At 39.4% G+C, this 19,163-nt stretch overlaps 1 protein-coding gene across 4 annotated transcripts in view; it reads right to left on the bottom strand.

Annotated features, from left to right (window-relative positions):
• Positions 1-19,163, bottom strand: part of RYR2 (ryanodine receptor 2) — a 252,654-nt gene that overhangs the window by 189,066 nt on the left and 44,425 nt on the right. For all 4 annotated transcript variants that reach the window (XM_060272866.1, XM_060272867.1, XM_060272868.1 and 1 more), the window contains exon 3: positions 12,150-12,254. In XM_060272866.1, coding sequence (XP_060128849.1) covers positions 12,150-12,254 — 105 coding nt within the window. The remainder of the gene's footprint in view (positions 1-12,149; positions 12,255-19,163) is intronic.

Here is a 19,163-nt window from a genome sequence, read left to right as displayed (position 1 = left end):
GCATTAACTACATTCGCTCTTGAACACAGATTGCAGAAGGGACTCTCAAAGGCACTAAGTGTCTGCCTCCCATATCACCTTCATGATGTCACTTCTCTTGCTGACTTCAAATCCTTCTTCAAAACAAACCCTTTTCATGAAGCCTTTGGAACAACTTCCTTGCCCCCATGCCCAACTAAGCCTAAATACATATAGCTGAAAAAACAATGTATTATTTCCTTGTCTACTTGCCTTCATTTACTTCCCCTTGCTATGATGTCTCTCCTATATCTGTTATCCAGATAGTAAGACCCTCAGGGTACAGACTTGCTCTTCATTCTTTTTCAAGCAGCATGTACACGGAGGGCACTATTCAAGTAACAAACTGTTTACCTATTCATTTAGTGCCATTCATGTGTATGGTACAAGAGACAGGTCCACAATAACAACACCTGGAGGTGAAATATCCAGAGAGGCTGGACTGAGTTAAAAATCATGAAAGGTTTCAAAGGTATTATTAGTCAGTGCTGATTTTGTCCTACAAAACTTCATATAATCTGAGCACCCATAATACCAAGACTATCACTCTGAATAGAATTTTTCATGTCTGCTAAGATTCTGTGGAGAAGCCTTAGTCAAAGTCTCCTTCATAACGCACTAAATCAGGTCTGGTTAACTTTCCTCAGCCCAAGGACCACAATGAATTGGCCACCAAGTCCATAATCTGCATGTCAGCAGAAGGCATAGCCAATACAATCCACTCACATGCGCGCGCACACACACACACACACTCTCAACGAGAAGAGATAAACAAGTGTGTGTATGTGCGTGCGTGCGTGCATGCATGCATGCATGCATGCATGCACACAAACAATAGGTAGAGAGGGAATGGGTCCTCCACACTGCATCACGGAGCTACAAAGAGGGCTGGTTACATGACGAGGAGTGGTGGGAGGTACCAGCTGGGGAACCCCCCAAGGGAACCCCCAGAGGAGAAAGGCTCAGAACCCAAGGATTGGTGGTGGTGGGACACCAAGGAGAGGTCAGGGGGGGGGGGGTTGGGTGCTGAAGAAGCAACAGGCTTTAGTGAGCAAGGAGAGCCTGTGACAGGGAACAGCTCAGACTCAGAGGCTGAAGAAGAGGAGGGGGACAAGAGGCTGCAGGAGAACCCAGGAGTCTGCCCTCCTCCTGGGACAAGCTCGCCTCCCCCCTTGACTCCAAGGACACATGGGGCGATGCACAGGGTGAAACAAGAGATTACAGGTGCCCCAATATAGTTTGAGGCTGTGTGGGAAACAGAGACCTAGAGTAAGCAGAAGGTGGGCAACATCAGTCCTGACGGGAGGTATTGCTGAGCTGTATGCCATTTTATTGAAAAAAAGAATCAACTGCACTGCCAAACTCTGCGTCTTGAGTGCTGACCTGCATCTAAACCAGCTTTCAGAAGTAGCATCACAGGGAACATGCAGATTTTGAATACATTTGTATTTAATTTGCCTAAATCGTATATTGGCTACAAATTAATCTTCATCTTAGAAACCAGTAGCAAACAGGACACTCCCTCTGGCTGCATCACTGCTGCATACTGGGACGGAGAGGGCAAAACACCCGCAGTGCAAATGTGCCAGCTTAAGTGCCAAATGGGCTCCACCAGGATGCTGGCACTGAGCTGGCCTCACCACTGCCTCACCCTCACCCTCTCAGTACACAGCCAGAGGGGCCTGGTGAGCAGCACAGCCTCAGCACATCGTCAGCTACTGTTAGATATATACTGAATTGCCACCAAGGTGGAATCTAGACACATACAAAAACTGTTCTGATCTGAAAATGCTTTGTTTTAAAAGCCTTTTTTAAAATATATTGAATTTTCCATAAGGCTCACCATTGCCATCTAGTGTCACCTTGTATATTTAAAATGTTTTATTTGCAGCTGTATAGCTGAGTCCCAAGAATAAAGGTAAAGGTAAAGGGACCCCTGACCATTAAGTCCAGTCGCAGATGACTCTGGGGTTGCGGTGCTCATCTTGCTTTACTGGCTGAGGGAGCCGGCCTACAGCTTCCAGGTCATGTGGCCAACATGACTAAGTCGCTTCTGGCGAACCAGAGCAGCGCACGGAAACGCCGTTTACCTTCCCGCTGGAGCGGTACCTATTTATCCACTTGCACTTTGACGTGCTTTCGAACTGCTAGGTTGGCAGGAGCAGGGACCGGGCAACAGGAGCCCACCCCATCGTGGGGATTCGAACCGCCGACCTTCTGATCAGCAAGCCCAGGGCTCTGTGGTTTAGACCACAGCGCACCCGCATCCCCTGAATGCCAAGAATGCCCTGTCTCAAACCTACACAAACTGACTGTTGGAAGTGCAATGATTTTAAGGACATTATACAAAAAAAATGCTGCTTATACAACAAAATAAAAGCATTAAACAAATGGTGATTAAACATTAAACAAATAAACTTAACTGATAACACTGCACTTCTAATAGCTAGATGGGATTTAGAAAAGACCACTGCAGGCAATCATCTCAGATGTAGCAAAAGTGAAGTTAATCCTCCCAGATCCAATCCACATCTCACACAACACAGTAACAAATAGCAGTTTAATAAACCCCATTAAAAACTAGAAAACCCATATGGTTTACCACATATTGAAAAGGCTCAGATTTTTTTGTGAGAAAATAAACTGCTAAAGGCATGAATACTGAAGCTTAACAACAGAATGAGGAAAGTTATGACAAAGTTGAGGGACAGAAAAAAAATCCCGAAATCCAGTGGCATTTGGTGCAGTTTAGTACCTCAAATGCATTACAGAATTTTACAGACATTATAGCCAGGTTCCATGTATTTGAGCCAAATTTCATAATTTTACTATAATATGAATCATTATTAAATCTGATCCTTAGCCACTATATAACCATGTTTGGCCAGGGAGAACAGTATAAATCTTCTTACAAATTTCCTTTTTTGTGAATACTGGATGTTCAGTATGTTCTAGAAAGTCTATTTAACCAATTGGCTTTTTACAACTGTCTGGTTAAGATTTTTTTTTAATTGACTATTTAATTGACTTTTACTGTGATACAGAGTTTTATATCTCTTCTGAACTGTTCTTGGTCGAGAAGAGATAAATTAATTAAACAACAGTTTTCAAGCTTACCTTCATCATAAATTTCTGGAGTACCACGAGGAAGAGGGAAAAGAGGAAAAACATTAAATATTATTGCTCATCAGCACTTTTACAATAGGGTTTTTTTCTCATTCTAAAAACAACTTTGCAAAGTAGCATTCCTAGCACTATACTGAGTACTAGAAAAAAAACTGACTTTTCAAATTTACCTTCCACAGTATCAAATATATTAAAATCACACATACATACATATAATGATTAATATCATGGAAAGACAAATGCACAAAAACGCAGTGACCCAGAACACTAGTAATTGGTCTGAACATATTGTAAATATGCAAAAATAAAAGTAAGTAGATTTAAAAACGAATCACTAATAACTCATGCACAACAATTCCAAAAAATTCTATCAGTGCACACATGCAGCTCTCCAGTGGAGTTGTGTGTATCTTGAAAAATTTATTTTTTTCATCTAGATTTTAACTATCCCTGTGTCAGAACTTGTGTAAGACTCTAAATTATTTGCAAAAACTCCGTAACTGTAATGTAATGTAATGATTGCGACACTCAATGGCCTCCTAAATTGCTTCCTATGATCAATGGGATATAATCATAAAATGAAAGAGGTACCCATCAAAATTATTTTGTTGCTTATCTAATACATCTGATGCCACCAAAAAAACACAGATAAATGTGCACTTACCCGTGAGGTTTGGATCTATCCTTTCCACAGTGCATGATCCAGCAGATGGCGCAAACTCAGCTGAGTCCTGCAGGCAGGACATCCAAAGCTGACTCACACCTTTTCCTTAACTAGGAGCTTGCCAGTATCCTCAGGTAGGAAGACAACTGGGATATTGGGAGTATGAACCTCCCACTAGACTAAAGGTTCTTGCTAATAAACTTTTAAAGTCCTGCCTACGGCATCCATCTGATAAGACACCTTTACTCTGTTGAACCATACACCTGGGGAGAGGATATGATAACTATTTTTGTAGATGAAAGAATGTGACATGCTTAAAATAAGGGAGGGGGGGTTCACCAAATATTGTAAATTCTGCGAATTCATTATAATAAACTGCAGACAAGGTTCACAGGGTGGGAGTTCTATGGAAGCCCAGGTGATGGTAGCCAGGAATGCCTTTCACCAACTTAACCTGTAACCCTAGAAAGTGTGAACCTGGTTGCACTTACAAATGCACTAGCTACATTCAGCCTAGATCAGGGGTTGTCATCCTGGTCCCTACCGCCCACTAGTGGGTGTTTCAGGATTCTAGGTGGGCGGTAGGGGGTTCTACAACACAAGCTGAATCCTCCTGCCATCGAGCACTGGTGGACAGTAAGGACATTTTACCATCAAGAAAGAGGCATTAGTGGGCAGCAGGTATAAAAAGGTTGACTACCCCTGGCTTTGATAAATGCACTCAGTGGCTTCAGCTGATACGGCATGTGGCCAGTTCTGTGCTTGTGGGGCCAGGCAGTCTAGGCACATTGCAAGCATTCACCACTGGCTACCAGTGTGTTTCCAAGCCCAATTCAAAGTGCCAGTCTTGGCCTTTAAAGCCTTTAAATTGTTTGGGGGCATGGTTATTTGAAGGACCACTTGCCCCTGTATGAGCCTGCCTGTGCCTTGATATCTGGATCAGAGGCCCTACCTGTTGACTCACATTTAAAATCAGTTAGATTCATAGACACATGGTGTTGGAAGGAACCACAAGAGCCATCTAGTCCAACAATGCAGGAATATTTTGCCCAACATGGGGCTCAAACCCACGACCCTGAGATTAGGATTCTCATGCCTAGACTGAGCTAGGCATGCACTAGGCATAAGGCCTTTTCAATAGTGACCCATTCTGTAATCTTTGCACCCCGGCACCGCATATGCTTAAGACAGCCCTGATTGTTTTCTAAAAATTTCTGGATACAGGGGAGACATATTCAAGAGTGACTGCATCTCTTTCAAGGCAAGTAGTGTAACTTCCTCATGTAGTGAAGCATTAACCATTCCCTGCACCATCTAGTCAATTCCCCCCTCCTAGATTTTATCAGCCATGAAGGGCACTGATCTAAAGGACACAAGATAGCCTCACTGCTACAAAGGCCATGTCCATATCCTCAGGCTGCATCATCTTGAACTTATTCCACAGGCCATTACTAGATGATGCTTCAGGGACCTCCAACAGACCTGAACTAATTGTGGCATAAAGTTTGACACAACTACCATTGGGCCTGCCACAAGGAAAAGAATCTGTTTTTTCTCCACTCCCCCAGCCAGTTCTGTCACAGGTGAACTAAACTAAATGACACCTACATACATCAACGCAAGACCTGCTCTAGGAACAAAATGAAGGAACTTGGAAAATCCATTAAACTAGCCAAGGAACCACATGCTCCGTAACAACTCCAGAAAAATATGGAACACAGCTTATGTAGATACTTCCCTATGTTTTACATCTCCCACCTTTCTGTGGTAAAGCCTTACAATACAGGTGGCCACCTTATGTTATGGATGCTACAGCTGGCAGAAGGCACTGATTTGTTAACACTGCTTACTCCTTTGATAACCAGATAAACCGTAAACAGCACAAAACACTGGTTGGGAGACCTGCATGTGTATTTTGCTCTACGCTTGGCACTCTCTCATTTGGACTTGCCAGTGCTAAAGTTTTAGCAAGATTATTAAGGGCAGTCATCCTAAATTAGATGCAAATATGAGAGGAGAAATATTAGGGGTAAGAGGGTGCAGAGACAGTATGTAGTTTGTTATTCTATACGTTTACAGTATCTAGAAAACAATTTTTCATTTCAATATTGTTGAACAATATAATTGTAGACTGCTCAAATCTCAAATCTCAAGCATATGGAAACATTTCAAAGAAATACCCATCATTGTGTTCATTTAAAATTCACTGAATTAATGTACACAATAGTTATAAAATACAATAATATTAGAAATCAGAATATAGTCCTTTTCCAAAGAGAGGTTAATAGCATTAAGAAGTATTAGGGTTCTGTCTAACTTAGTCCCATTGAGAGCAGACCCATTTAAATTGATGAACTTAAGCTAGTCATCTCTATTATCATCAGCGGGTCTATTTTTATTAGGCCTAGCACTGGATACAATGCTAGGTTTCTAAATGAAAAGGAATTCAATTGGGTATATGAGTAAGAGCCCGATACTTCTGCTACCTAATTTACACTGTGTAGTAAACAAGTTTCCTGGGTTGGATTACAGTGTGATCCTTATTTTGCTAGTCCATGACTTAGGACAGTTTAATTTTTAGTTACTCAAGTTTCTGAAAAGGGATACAAATATTTAGGGGGACATTTTTACCATATGGCTGGCATAGCCACAGCTAAGGTGCTGAAATGTGAGAAATATAGTATAGTTCTTTCTTGAATTCTTGTAAAATCATATTATACTAATGCATTTATTTTTAAAATATGGGTTTATAACTCATTATAGAGAAGACAACGAAAGTAATTTGAGGGAAGAAACTAAAGACACAGCAATCCACACAATTAGCAAATAAAAATTAGAATCATGTAAACATGCAAACATAGACTTTTCAAAAGTAGATACCTCTGAAATAATGCAAATAGACTTTGAGTGCCAACATCTTACTATACAAAATAAAAAGTTAGACATGCTCAAGAGATTCTACACACAGAAAATACATTACTTGCATGCCTAGATTTCTACACACAAATACGATATTAACACACACAAATGGAAGACATATTGTCAAAGGTTTCCAATCCCAATAGCTCACAGAAATTCATTACATATCAATGCACAGATTTAATACAGAATTAGAAGAATAAGATGAGATTGGGCAAGATATATGTAGTGAATTGTTTTCTATAAATTCTCTGACATCTGTTCATTACCTTGAAAAGCTTAATACACACTATTTTATAAATAAAACAATACATCAGTTATAAACACAGAGGAAAAATTATGGTATTCACATGCATTATTCACTTAAGATGTGTTCAGACAAATGTCACAAATAATGACAGATTTAAAGGACATACATTTACAGGATGAAATTGCAAAGCTCAAAACTACAAGGGAGAATCCCTTTTAAAAAATTGTACTAAACAAGGATGAATGAGAACACATTTCATTAGTCGTATTTTAAGAAGTTTGGGAACTATTTCAAGAACTCAACAGTCCCAGCTATCATTATTAAAGAAGTTTTAAAAAAAATTGTTTTGAGCTAAGCAAATTAGTGTTGTGGTACAGACAGAATACAAAAAACACAGACAATTTAGACTCTGTGATAGACAAAGGATTATTTTGGGTCAAGAGAGTCAAGCACATACCCATTTTTCCACATCAACTAGCTGTAGGGAGAAAAAACAAAACAAAACAAAAATGAGTTCCTTACTAAATGTGGTATTTTGCAATTTAGCACTCACATTTTGATAGAAATACCATTAATAAGAATGGTTATCACAAGGACATGGTTTCCAAACCCTTTTCTTACAAATGCTTGTGGGGGGAATTAAACGTTGCACTGAGATTTTGACTTGCCAAGCAGGGTGATTACCCTTCCTCCTCTGCGCACTGTTCCGGGGGGGGGGTGTCTCCCAATCCCTCCAGGGGGCAGGAAAGAGGGCAAAGCCCCAGTGCAGAAACAGAAGTCCATCCATTCACAGGCCTTGTTAGTTTAATCCCACCCAATAGCCATATATTATTTGTACTGAAATTAAATGCATGTTATTTTTCATTTGAATAATTTACATGCTGATTAATATAACAAAATCTCTAAGCGCTTCCTATAAATCACAAGCAAAAACGTCAGTACTGTACATGATTTCAAAATGCAATAAAATCCAGCAAAACATTAAGCAAACATTTTTGCATCAGTATCATCACTAAGCAGACTGGTTTGGTCAGTAATTGGTAACACAGTATAAACATGATATCAGTCCAGGCTGCGTCTTGTTGCTATGTTGTTGTAGTAGTTGTTGTTGTGGTTGTTGCTGTTGTCTCTAAGTTTTAGTCAGAAATCTTTCTGCAAAAGTTGGATCCACTTAGGGTTCAGACTTCATTATTACCGTAGTTGCATTCATTAGCTGTCCCTCCATTGCAGTTCTTCACGTTTCTTTCACCAGTAAGAAATATCTTCTAAACTGTACACACTAAACTGAACTCAAAATTCGTATTTAAAAAAATTAGCAGTACTTAAAGTACTTTCGCCCACACGTGCCCAATTTTTCTTCTCACAATAAAGTCTACATTCAAGAGGCCAAAGGAAATCCACACAGAAATGAGACTCTGAATGTAGCTTTGGCAGTATACAGCGGGATATTTTTCATCCTGAGGTCTGCATTCCCTCATGAGGGGGGCTGCATTATTATCAGTGGCAAGCAGGGCCAGAGGCAACAGTAGGCTACATTCCAGCCATGCAAAAGTCAAAAGGTTTCTACACACACCCCTCAATTCTTTATTCAGACAAGCACTGTATCATCACAGTTAAAGGACATATTCCTCTCAGATGGCATGGTTTACAAATGCCTCAACGTTCAATGCAATAATCAGTGCATCTATCTAAACTGCCCTGATAGAACAATTATATTTTGGCTTTGCAATCATTTTTGCATGGCTTATGTAGTAATCTTGCTCTCAAAGGGCTGCTCTGGCCTCCAATACGTAATGCTCAGTACACTTTCACAACAGTTTAATTTTGACAAGGAGGCACAAAAAAGTAGCATTCCAAATCCGAGCACTGCATATGCCCTAGAAGCTGCATCCTAAAATAGTCTTCCTAGAGTCCATAACACTGCTGGAATGATAGCTACAAAGGGGGTAGGGGGTAGGACCTGCCTTTTCCAAGGATGCTTGGGTACAGGTGCCACCCCTCCCCCATTAAGAAACAACAAAATTGTACTTCATAGAACTTGATTTTTTTTTCCTAGAGTAAATATTTCATGTGTATACATATCAGGCTTATATATTTTCACTTTATTTTATTCATTTCCTATGAGCTATTACAGATGCAATCTCAGGTGTAAAACCAAGCCTGGCAGCAAATTTTATATTGCAACTGAAAGATGTAGATCTGTTTACATAGTCTGAGGTTTTATTTTCTGTAATAGAGGCATGCAATTTATCTTTCCATTTATAATCAAAGTTCAGATCCAGCCATATTAAGATAGAGCCTATATTTTGCTTACCAAATTGCTTCATCCTAAAAACTCAGAAAACTGTACATACTTTTTCAGCATCATATCCCACATATGAGGCACAGAAAATGTTCTTGTCACCCCACAGCTTATTTTCCAAAACTTTAAGTATCATATATTATTTCCTTCATTCAGTTCCTTCCATTATAACTCTGCCTCTCCTGAAAAACTGGCACTTCTTACAGAATAGTGGCTGAACCACAAAAAACAAAGGTGGGGATTGAGGAAACAAGACAAGGGACAATACTCGGTGTACCTTAAAAATGGGGAAGACAAAGCTTCCAGCAGGAAATTGGACAAGGACATGGTTTCTTGCTCACTCTAATTAATAGTATTCTTTATGATAGCTCTGAAAAGGAAAGTGTCTTCATGGATTGTGCACATAAGCCATTTGCATTTTATCCTTTATATTAACTGAAGGATGCTTCTACAGATGTGTGCAGTGTATTATAGTACTTTATGTCAGCTCTGATATAAACTAGGCCAGACGGTTGGATATACAAGCAACATGCTAAGCACAAGATTCTGGAACAAATCACAGAAGAACAGATTTTTATAATTAAGTATGACAAGGTTTATGGCCAGTCCATCATACAAATCTTTTCTGATTACATTTTGGTTATAAGATATTAAACAGAAACTATTTAGACTCCAAAATATTAGTTTAAAGAAAGATGAGATGATGCAGTTGCTGTTCACGTGAGACAGATCAAGCGCAGGACTTTAAAGAGGTAACATTCCCATTTGTTTCTGCTGCAGCTGAGGAAATCCACCTTTTATCACAATTAGTATTAGAACACAGGGATGAGCTCTGAGCATGCTACACAAAGACACCCAAGACACTGCAGTAACCAGGACATCATAGTAAAAACAAACTGACAACTTGCTCTTCTATAACTGTATCTCAAAATCTGAAATCATATTTTTCTTTTTTTTAAAAAAAGAACAATGAACAAATAAGCCACCGATGGTAAAATAACAAAAGCTTCCTGGAATTTTTGAATCCCCTCCCCCAAACATGTGCTGCCTGCAAATGGGGTAGCAATGTGGGGAGGTTATATTTAATTATCCCTATAGCAAAGTGCCTAGTGAAACTCATCCTGTTCTCATCCTGTAATAGGCTCTCTGACTTTCACCATGAAGTCCTCCAAACATCAGAATCTTTTGTTGATTTTCCTGGAGGGGTTTTTTTGTGGGGTTTATTAGGCACTTGTGATCTTTGTTCTCAATCCAGCTTTTAGACTGGTTTTAACAGATACCGAGTTATTATAATTAGGGATATCACTGAATTTTGCCATGTGCAGTCCTAAACGTTGGACACTCCTACCGGTATTGGCAGTGGGAGGGAGAAGCATTCAAAACAGGATCCTCAAATATATAAGCATCCTTCTTCAAATAACTACAAGAAGGTTCCAGGCTGACACAGTTCACATCAAGCCCGTCCTTTTACCTTTGTCTTGTAAGCTGGTTTTGTACATACACACACCTCTCTCTCTTCCATTCAGGCAAACAAGAAGCATTATTAGGGTTCAACGGCACATCCTAGCCAAGCAAAAAATAAATAAATCAAGGGGTGTGTGAAGAAGGTATTGGAGCAAGTATGGCCTGCGCAAAGTCCCAAGGGTCAGATAGACAGCATTTGCACCCCAGAACTGTGGTTCCCCACCACTAAGATAAGGCAAATTCAAGCAAACAAAGTAGCACCCTGGACAGCTCAAGGTAAATATCAGACCAGTTAGGAGGCTGGAGCAGCTTCAAAATCCCCATGACACAGAGCTCCACAAGACCCATAGTGAAGCTTTGGGTCAGCTGTTCACCAAAGCTTTGCCCACACAGTTTGATTTAATTGATTTCAAGGCAAGTAAGGAATATTGACAACAAGTTAGATTTATAAAAGATCTAACCAATTCTACCTATTTCAACTATGAACTGTTCCTACAGGCACATATTTCATTCCTACTGCTTTTAATCTTACCTAGCATCTCTTAATTGGTTTTCATTTATGGCCAGGTTCAATAAAGTGCTTGTTTATTTACTGGGGACTCCTAAACAATGTTACCAGGAATTCAAGGTAGTTGTGACACACTGCAAGAACTGAACTGCAGAAATTAATCAGACACCTGTACAAGAGGGTAAGATTGAATGATGCAATTCTTCTTGTAGAAGCTGGTTATTTCTTCTTCAAACTGAAGAAGATGAAATAGAGAGGAAGAAAGGCAAAAGCAGAAATCTATCAAGCACCAGCTAGCTTTATTATTGTGAAAGAACATATGTAAAACATCATTTAAAAAGTTTAATACCATCACTATGCGGTACAGGAAAATCAGACTATATTTTGTATAATACACTAACTAATGTGTATTTTAAAAAAATAAAAGTTGTATATACTTCTAGATACAAGCACCATATTGATTATATAACATATATAAAATACAAAATGAGAAGACTAAAAATCAATATTCATTAGAAACTGATAAATTGCATGATTAAAACTAGGCATAAAGCACTCAAATTATATAAGTATATGATGCCTATCTGGTTTCCAAGACTGATATATATGCCATATTTTGTAACGGTCATGTGGAAAGTATAATGAAAACAAAATATTCATACATTTTTCTGGTTTGCAAACATAATGACTGCTGGGGGGCATTTTCATGTTTGGTTTTAAGTTTTCCATGGCTTTGGTCATTCACGTTTTCTGAGAATGTAAACTTCCAATAAAATAGGGAGTGTGATAGGATTCCCAAAGCTGAGGTGTTAATAAAAAGCATCAAGGTCAACAAGACACTTAATAGAATCCAAAAGCAATTGCAAATTAATTAAAAGGTGGAGTCATTGCTGCTCACCCCTTCTGCTTTCTCCTCAGTGTTGGCCAGCATTTCCTGGAGGGCGCGCACAGACAAGGACTGTTCCAGCACAAAAGTGCAGATGGAGAGATCCGGAGGAACATTCTAGTTGGAAAAAAACATGAAGACAGCATTCAGCGAAGCACTGCTTATCATTTAGTTGTTGACAGAGCATTCCTTACTTACAGGGCAATCCTAAGTGTGTTAAGAGAAAAATAATTTCCTCTAAATTCAGTGAGACTTACCCTCTAGAGTCTAGTAAATGTGTTTAGGATTGCAGCCTTAATTAACCCAAAGAGCCATCTGAAGAAAGGCAGGGGGAGCACATGAAAACTAATTTACTCCAATAAGCTATTCTAGGAAATTCACATTAATTAAATGAATCTGTGTAAAGATGGGGTGGTGACGACCTTACTAGCAGGAATGCATGTATACATGTAGGGGGGAAAAGAGTCCCTACCAAGTAGTAAAGAAACCAGTCACCAGAACTTTGCTATTCAAGAGAGTAACAATTGTCAATCACAATCAGGTTTATACTGTAACATTATTTAAGATCAAATTCTACTGGCAGGAGCCGTTGTGACTGCATTTGACAGCAGAGTTGCAAAGTAAAATATAATGATTTTCAGTTTACAGCAGTGCTCCAACTATTATTTGATGTCTAGCACTCACTGGCTATTTTGGATATACGTTATACCATGGTTTATAATTACAGGAACAAGGCTTTTGTAAGTCTCAGGTTTGCATGCTCTCCCTTCTCGCACAGCCATGAGGAGACTAGAAACAGACAGCCCCAGCTTATGAAGTGTGTCTGCCCCAGCTAACAAAGTGTCAAGGCAAGTTAAACAGCCAAATGAGTTTGGCAGCAGGGCAAGAAGTCCAGGGTACACTGCTCTGCTCCTCCTTTCCTTGATCAAAACAAAACCCAAGCTTCTAATAAAGTACAGTGGTGCCTCAACTTACAAATTTAATCCGTTCCGAAGGCACCTTCGTAGGTCAAAAAAATTGTAAGTGGGAAAGCGCCATTGGAAACGCGATTTCCCATAGGAATGCATTGGAAACGAAAAAAATTGAAAGTCGAAGCAACCCTATCAAAAAATTTGTAAGTCGAAAAAACCCTATCTAAAACCGCCGCGGTTTCCGTTCGGATGTCGAGAAATTTGTAAGCGTGCGGCCATTTTCCCCATTCGTAAGTCTAAAAATTCGGTTGTCGAATCGTTCGTAAGTCGAGGTACCACTGTAACTCAATAAACTACAAAAACAGTTACGCAGACAGAAAATCAGAAGCTTTCCATTGTTTTGCGCAATGTGTCACATGTACAACTATCTTCCTGCCAGATAGAACTTGTGGTTGTGTCTTCAGTGCAATGAGCTCTTGGATCTCCACAATTTCATTTCCTTGAAGCCAAGGTGGCTGAGAGAAGAAGAAAACCTGAGAGAAGAAGAAAGGTTTGTGGATGAGGCCTTCAGGGATATTATAGCTGTATCACACTCACAGGATGACAGCTCCAATGTGCGTACACGAGGTGAATTTCCTGCCTAGCATGATGGTTGCAGGTGTTGCCCCTCATCTAGATAGCCTAGTAGATAGTGCTGGGATGGGGTCAACAGTCACAGTGCACACTGACATTAATGACACAGGGAAATGTAGCTGTAGGTCCTGGGAGCAAAATGGCATCTACCTGAGTGAGAGGTCTCAAATAACTCAAGCGTGAAATTATGAAGGATGGTAAGATCACATGCCTAATCGTGATAAGTGAAGATTATTGACATAGAATAGAGAGACCAAGAGTGAGAACAAATCTTCTGCGGCATAAAAATCACAGAGGAATAAAGTAGCAGTGAATTCATTCACACACACACACACACACACACACACACACACATATATATAACACACACACACAAGTCATATATAAGCATGCTAAATCTCATTTTCTGGCTAACCTTGGCCATCAAATATACACGTGTACAATGTATTACTGTGATTAAATATATTAGTGAAGAAAGCAACTCTTAAAAGCCAATAAAATTGCTAACTTAACAACTGTATGCACAATCTTCATTGTGTTATTTTGCTTGCCTCACCTATTTTTAAGATTCCAGTTAATTAGTGTAAGTGTGTGTGTACACCATAAAATCATACCTCAAAAATTGCAGAGGCTTAATGTTCCACTACAGTATACAAAGCCTAAGAACCAAGATTACCTAGAACCAAACATTCACATGCAAGATTCTAAAACCGTAATCAGTACGCAATCGACCCAACACTTCTGCTGTAAAGTTTATACACATTTTGTTTTGGGGAAGCATTTGGCTTTATTTAAATCTGGTTCAGAAAGGGATCTGGTATATTTCCTTCTGCTATATAGGACAGAGGGAGAAATTTCTTCTGTCCACACACTCACCGTTCAGTTACCCATTTTCCAAAACCCAGAGATGTGGAAATTTAGCCACATTGAAATCAAAACTAGGTGCTGTCATTTACTTGTGACATAAATGACAGCAACCCAGAATGGTTTTTATAATGGAACATCTTTATGTTCCTTACCGGTCTTTTTTTATATACTTAAAATGATTTGATATTTCTTTTATAGAATCATCATATTATAGCATTTGCAACATATTTATCTAATAGTTGCAGTTTTAAAGAAATAGTAAAAACCAGCCTCCCCCGAACACCAAATAATATTCACACTACTTTGCATAATAATGTATACATTATAAAGAAGCCAGCAAGCATGACTGCATGACTTCACTGTTATCTGCTTATGCTCATAAATGCATTTTCCTGACATACCCAACCTTGCCTTTTCCTAACTGCAGCTCCTTGTTTTTCTTGGACTTGCCAGTTAAATTCACAATTTAGATTCACAAAGCTTTTTAACAAATATTATTGTCCGCTTTTGTGCTTTTACAATTTTCTATCACAGTATTTTATTTATTGAAGGAACAGTTAAAATAGTATCAACTATAAAACACTGGGGAAAACCATTCATTTATTTAGGACACACTCCTTTATCTCTGGGAGACGAGGATTTGGATAAACAGCCATTATTGTTCTTATAATAAATTTAATTTAACTCCTTTCCTCCTACGTAAACCAAAGCCTCTAGGAATAAAGTATTTTCTTAACTAGGGGCAAATTGTTTCTAAATGTTTCACTGATTCTGTTTGTGATATTGAGTGCTTCACACTTGAAAAGGATCCTTGCACTGAGTACAGAAGCTCAGAAGCTTCAATCAGCTAAATGATAAACAGCCCAAATGAGCTATTATAGGCAACTGAGTAATCTGAAGTAGTTTAAGGAAGCTGCAATTGCATATATACACACAACAGCCTGAAGGATATTATGGTCGTGTTTATTATCTAATGCAAAAATAGGCCAGCTCTGGTGGTAAGTCACTGCTATCTTTTATCTTGTTTTTCACACCACACAAAAACTTTAAAGAAAAACTCCCAAGGGGATCTAATGTTTAATGTATTTCATGCTGGATTATGAAAACTTTATAGATCTTGACTGTAATGCTATTTTTATTCTGAATAGCTGCAGAAAATTTGTATTTGTTTTATTTATTGTATTTGATCTTATATAATATCTTATCTCTTTTCCTCCAAGGAGCTCAAAGTAGCACTCATGGTTCTCTTTATTCCCCCCTGGTAACCACCCAACAACCCTGTGGTGCCAGTTAGACTGAGAGACAGTGGGAGGAATTCAATGTTGCGCTCTTCTGATCGTTGCATCAGTGCAAGTATTTTGGCTTGCAGACAGAACAAGCCCTACCCCTCCCTTTTCTATGTTCCAGGGGTTCTCCGAGGCCCCCCTAAATGAATTTCAGGGGCATGGAAGGGCATGGGGCAAAGAGAGGGGAAAAGACCCACAGCTGACTCCTGCCCAGTGATTGATCCAAGGTCACAAAATGAGCTTCATGACAGAGTAATTTTAACCCTGGTCTTCCAGGTCCTAGTCTATATATGCCTCAACCTTATTCCACATACTGGAAAGTAAAAAATGAATAAGCTTGAGGAGGGGGAATGACTCCCAAATCCATGGAAGCCCTTGTTAGCAGCCCTGTGATAGCACCTTTTAAGACTAATTCAGGCTGCAATCCTGTACACACTTGTCAGGGAGCAATCTATATGGAAATCAGTAGGGCTTACTTCTGAATGTTGTTATTGTACCACACCAGCCCATATAATAAATACTTATATGTTTAAGGTTAAGGTCAAGTGTTTTTATGTTTAAGTGCTAATTATTTGTGGGTGGTGCCATGGTCTAAACCACTGAGCCTAGGGCTTGCCGGTCGGAAGGTCGGCGGTTCGAATCCCCGCGATAGGGTGAGCTCCCGTTGCTCAGTCCCTGCTCCTGCCCACCTAGCAGTTCGAAAGCACATCAAAGTGCAAGTAGATAAATAGGTACCGCTCCGGTGGGAAGGTAAACAGTGTTTCCGTGCGCTGCTCTGGTTTCGCCAGAAGCGGCTTAGTCATGTTGGTCACAAGACCCGGAAAAACTGTCTGCGGACAAACGCCGGCTCCCTCAGCCAGTAAAGCGAGATGAGCACTGTAACCCCAGAGTTATTTGTGACATTAACTGTCAGGGGTCCTTTACCTTTTTTATTGTTTGTACAACTACAATGCTAAGCAGCCAGTTTCTTTGTGAGGAGAGGAGAATGAGGGAGAGAACCACAACATGTGGAAGCCATACAACTCTTCTCCCACCAGAGAGGCAATTCTTAGTACTTCTCGGTTTAAGTAGGTGCTAAGTATTTGTACAACTGCAATACCTCAATTTCCACAATATTGTTGCAAGGGAGGAGGATGGAGAGCAAATCAGAAGTTGTCCCCACATACATGACATCCTCGGGCCCTACGCTGTCCTACCAGGGCTGGATCTAGACACATCAAAGACGTCTTTCAGTTCAACGTGTTGTAAACTCATACAAGGAAATCTGGTTAGAAAAGACAGGACTCCACAGCGCCATCTGGTGTCACAGTGTTATACTGCATATACAACGCATATAAAACACATTTTCTTTACCTATCTAGCCGAGTCCCAGGTCAAGAGTCCATCAGTCGCCGCCTGTGCCAGCTGCAGTTTACATGAACCAACCCAGATTAAAGCCCAAGATTTACTGCTCACCTGCCCCAGTTGCTCACTCTGCAAGATTATTTCTCAAGTAGTGCAGTGACTATGAAACCACTGCAACTTGTGAAGCATGAACGACAGCAAGTCTCCATACAAGCAATGAAGCATTCCCTTCACAAAAAAAGTATTCACATCTTCTGCTTTTTCTTTGGATAAAACAGTTGTATTGGGTTGATATCTACTCAGTTGTCTTCTCCTTGTCATTTGTTTTATAAAGTCCTAGCTCCTATCCTCATTGTGCTTGTCCTTTAGCTTCTTTAGTTTTTGCATCTCCTTTATGTGATAAAGCAGTTTCCATGCACTCTTCTTCTTCACCATCATCTTCTCCATTTTTCCCTTCTCATCTTTTGTTTTAACTCCATTGTCACTGTTTCTTTTCACTTCCTTTTCTCTCAGTGAGACCCCTTATACATGCTTTAAAAATACTGCTCTTTCTTCAGCCTTCCCCATTTCTTATGTTTTCCCTTTCTATTCGGATACTCCCACCACTGAGGGCTAAAGCCAGACATACTAGAAAGAGCTGTAAATTATTGGCAGGGGAAAAACGCATAATGTATCCACTTTACGTTGTACTTCTGAACTTAGAATTTGTTAGATCTGTCACCTGTTCTTTTCTATATTAATTTTTTTACTAAATGCATCTTAGTTTTCTAGATGCCTGAGAAGCATCTGTTGTTCTTAAGTCTTTTTTTAAAAAAAACCAACTAAAGAAAAAGAAATGGTAATATGATTACATGGACATCTTATTTATGGACCAACAATGAAGTACTGGGGAGGATACATTTGCTGTTTAATTAAAATTTATTTGTTAAATAATATTTTATAAAACTATAGAATACTGAAGTTACCTACCCTTACATATTTTATTACTGGGAATTATTCAGTTACAAGTGAGCAGGGCAGATGAAATCCTCAGAACCACTGCTATTATAATGAATCATTAATATTCCAATTAATTTTTTATAATGATGAATAATACATTCAAAATGACTGACTGAAAGTAAAACATTAGTCTGCACCACAGTGGAGATAATAAATTTAATTAAGGTTGTGCTGAAGGAATTTGTAGGCAGAAAAAATAATAAAGGCCTTATATTCAAGATTATTTTAGTATATTTCCTTTACTCGCCAAAATTTAAAATTTTATCCGAAACTAAATAAATAATTCTAGTTACAGGTAAGTAGCCGTGTTGGTCTGACATAGTCAAAACAAAATAAAAAAATTCCTTCCATGCACACAAAAGCTCATACCAATGACAAACTTAGTTGGTCTCTAAGGTGAAGGTAAATGGCGTTTCCATGTGCTGCTCTGGTTCGCCAGAAGCGGCTTAGTCATGCTGGCCACATGACCTGGAAGCTGTACGCCGGCTCCCTCGGCCAATAACGCGAGATGAGCGCGCAACCCCAGAGTCGGTCACGATTGGACCTAATGGTCAGGGATCCCTTTACCTTTAAGGTGCTACTGGGAGGAATTTTTTTATTTTGTTTTAAATAAATAATGGACAACAGTCCACAGATAACTAGTGCTGCTTACATCCTTTTAACAAATTAAATTGTCATAATTCACTGAATCCTTTACTTGCCACAACTGATTCCTGTCCAACAGATCGATCGTGATCTATGGGTCGATTGCGGGATCCTCACACACACACACACACACACACACACACCATGGCTTCCCTAAAAAAAGCTCAACAACTTTGATGAGCCAATCCAATGGGTATCTCACTGCCAGTTTTATTATAGTGGTTGTAGACCGCAGTCCCTTGGAAGTTGGACAGCCCTGCTATAGTGGACCCCAAAATATTTTAGGTCCAAAATGTTTTTCTTCAAAAATCTTTGACTGGTAGACTCCCATTTGATAGCAC

The sequence above is a fragment of the Zootoca vivipara genome, chromosome 3 (genome assembly GCF_963506605.1).
Source record: "Zootoca vivipara chromosome 3, rZooViv1.1, whole genome shotgun sequence".
NCBI lineage: Eukaryota > Metazoa > Chordata > Lepidosauria > Squamata > Lacertidae > Zootoca > Zootoca vivipara.
Note: the sequence above shows the minus strand (reverse complement) of the source record. Positions and strands in the feature narration are given on the sequence as shown.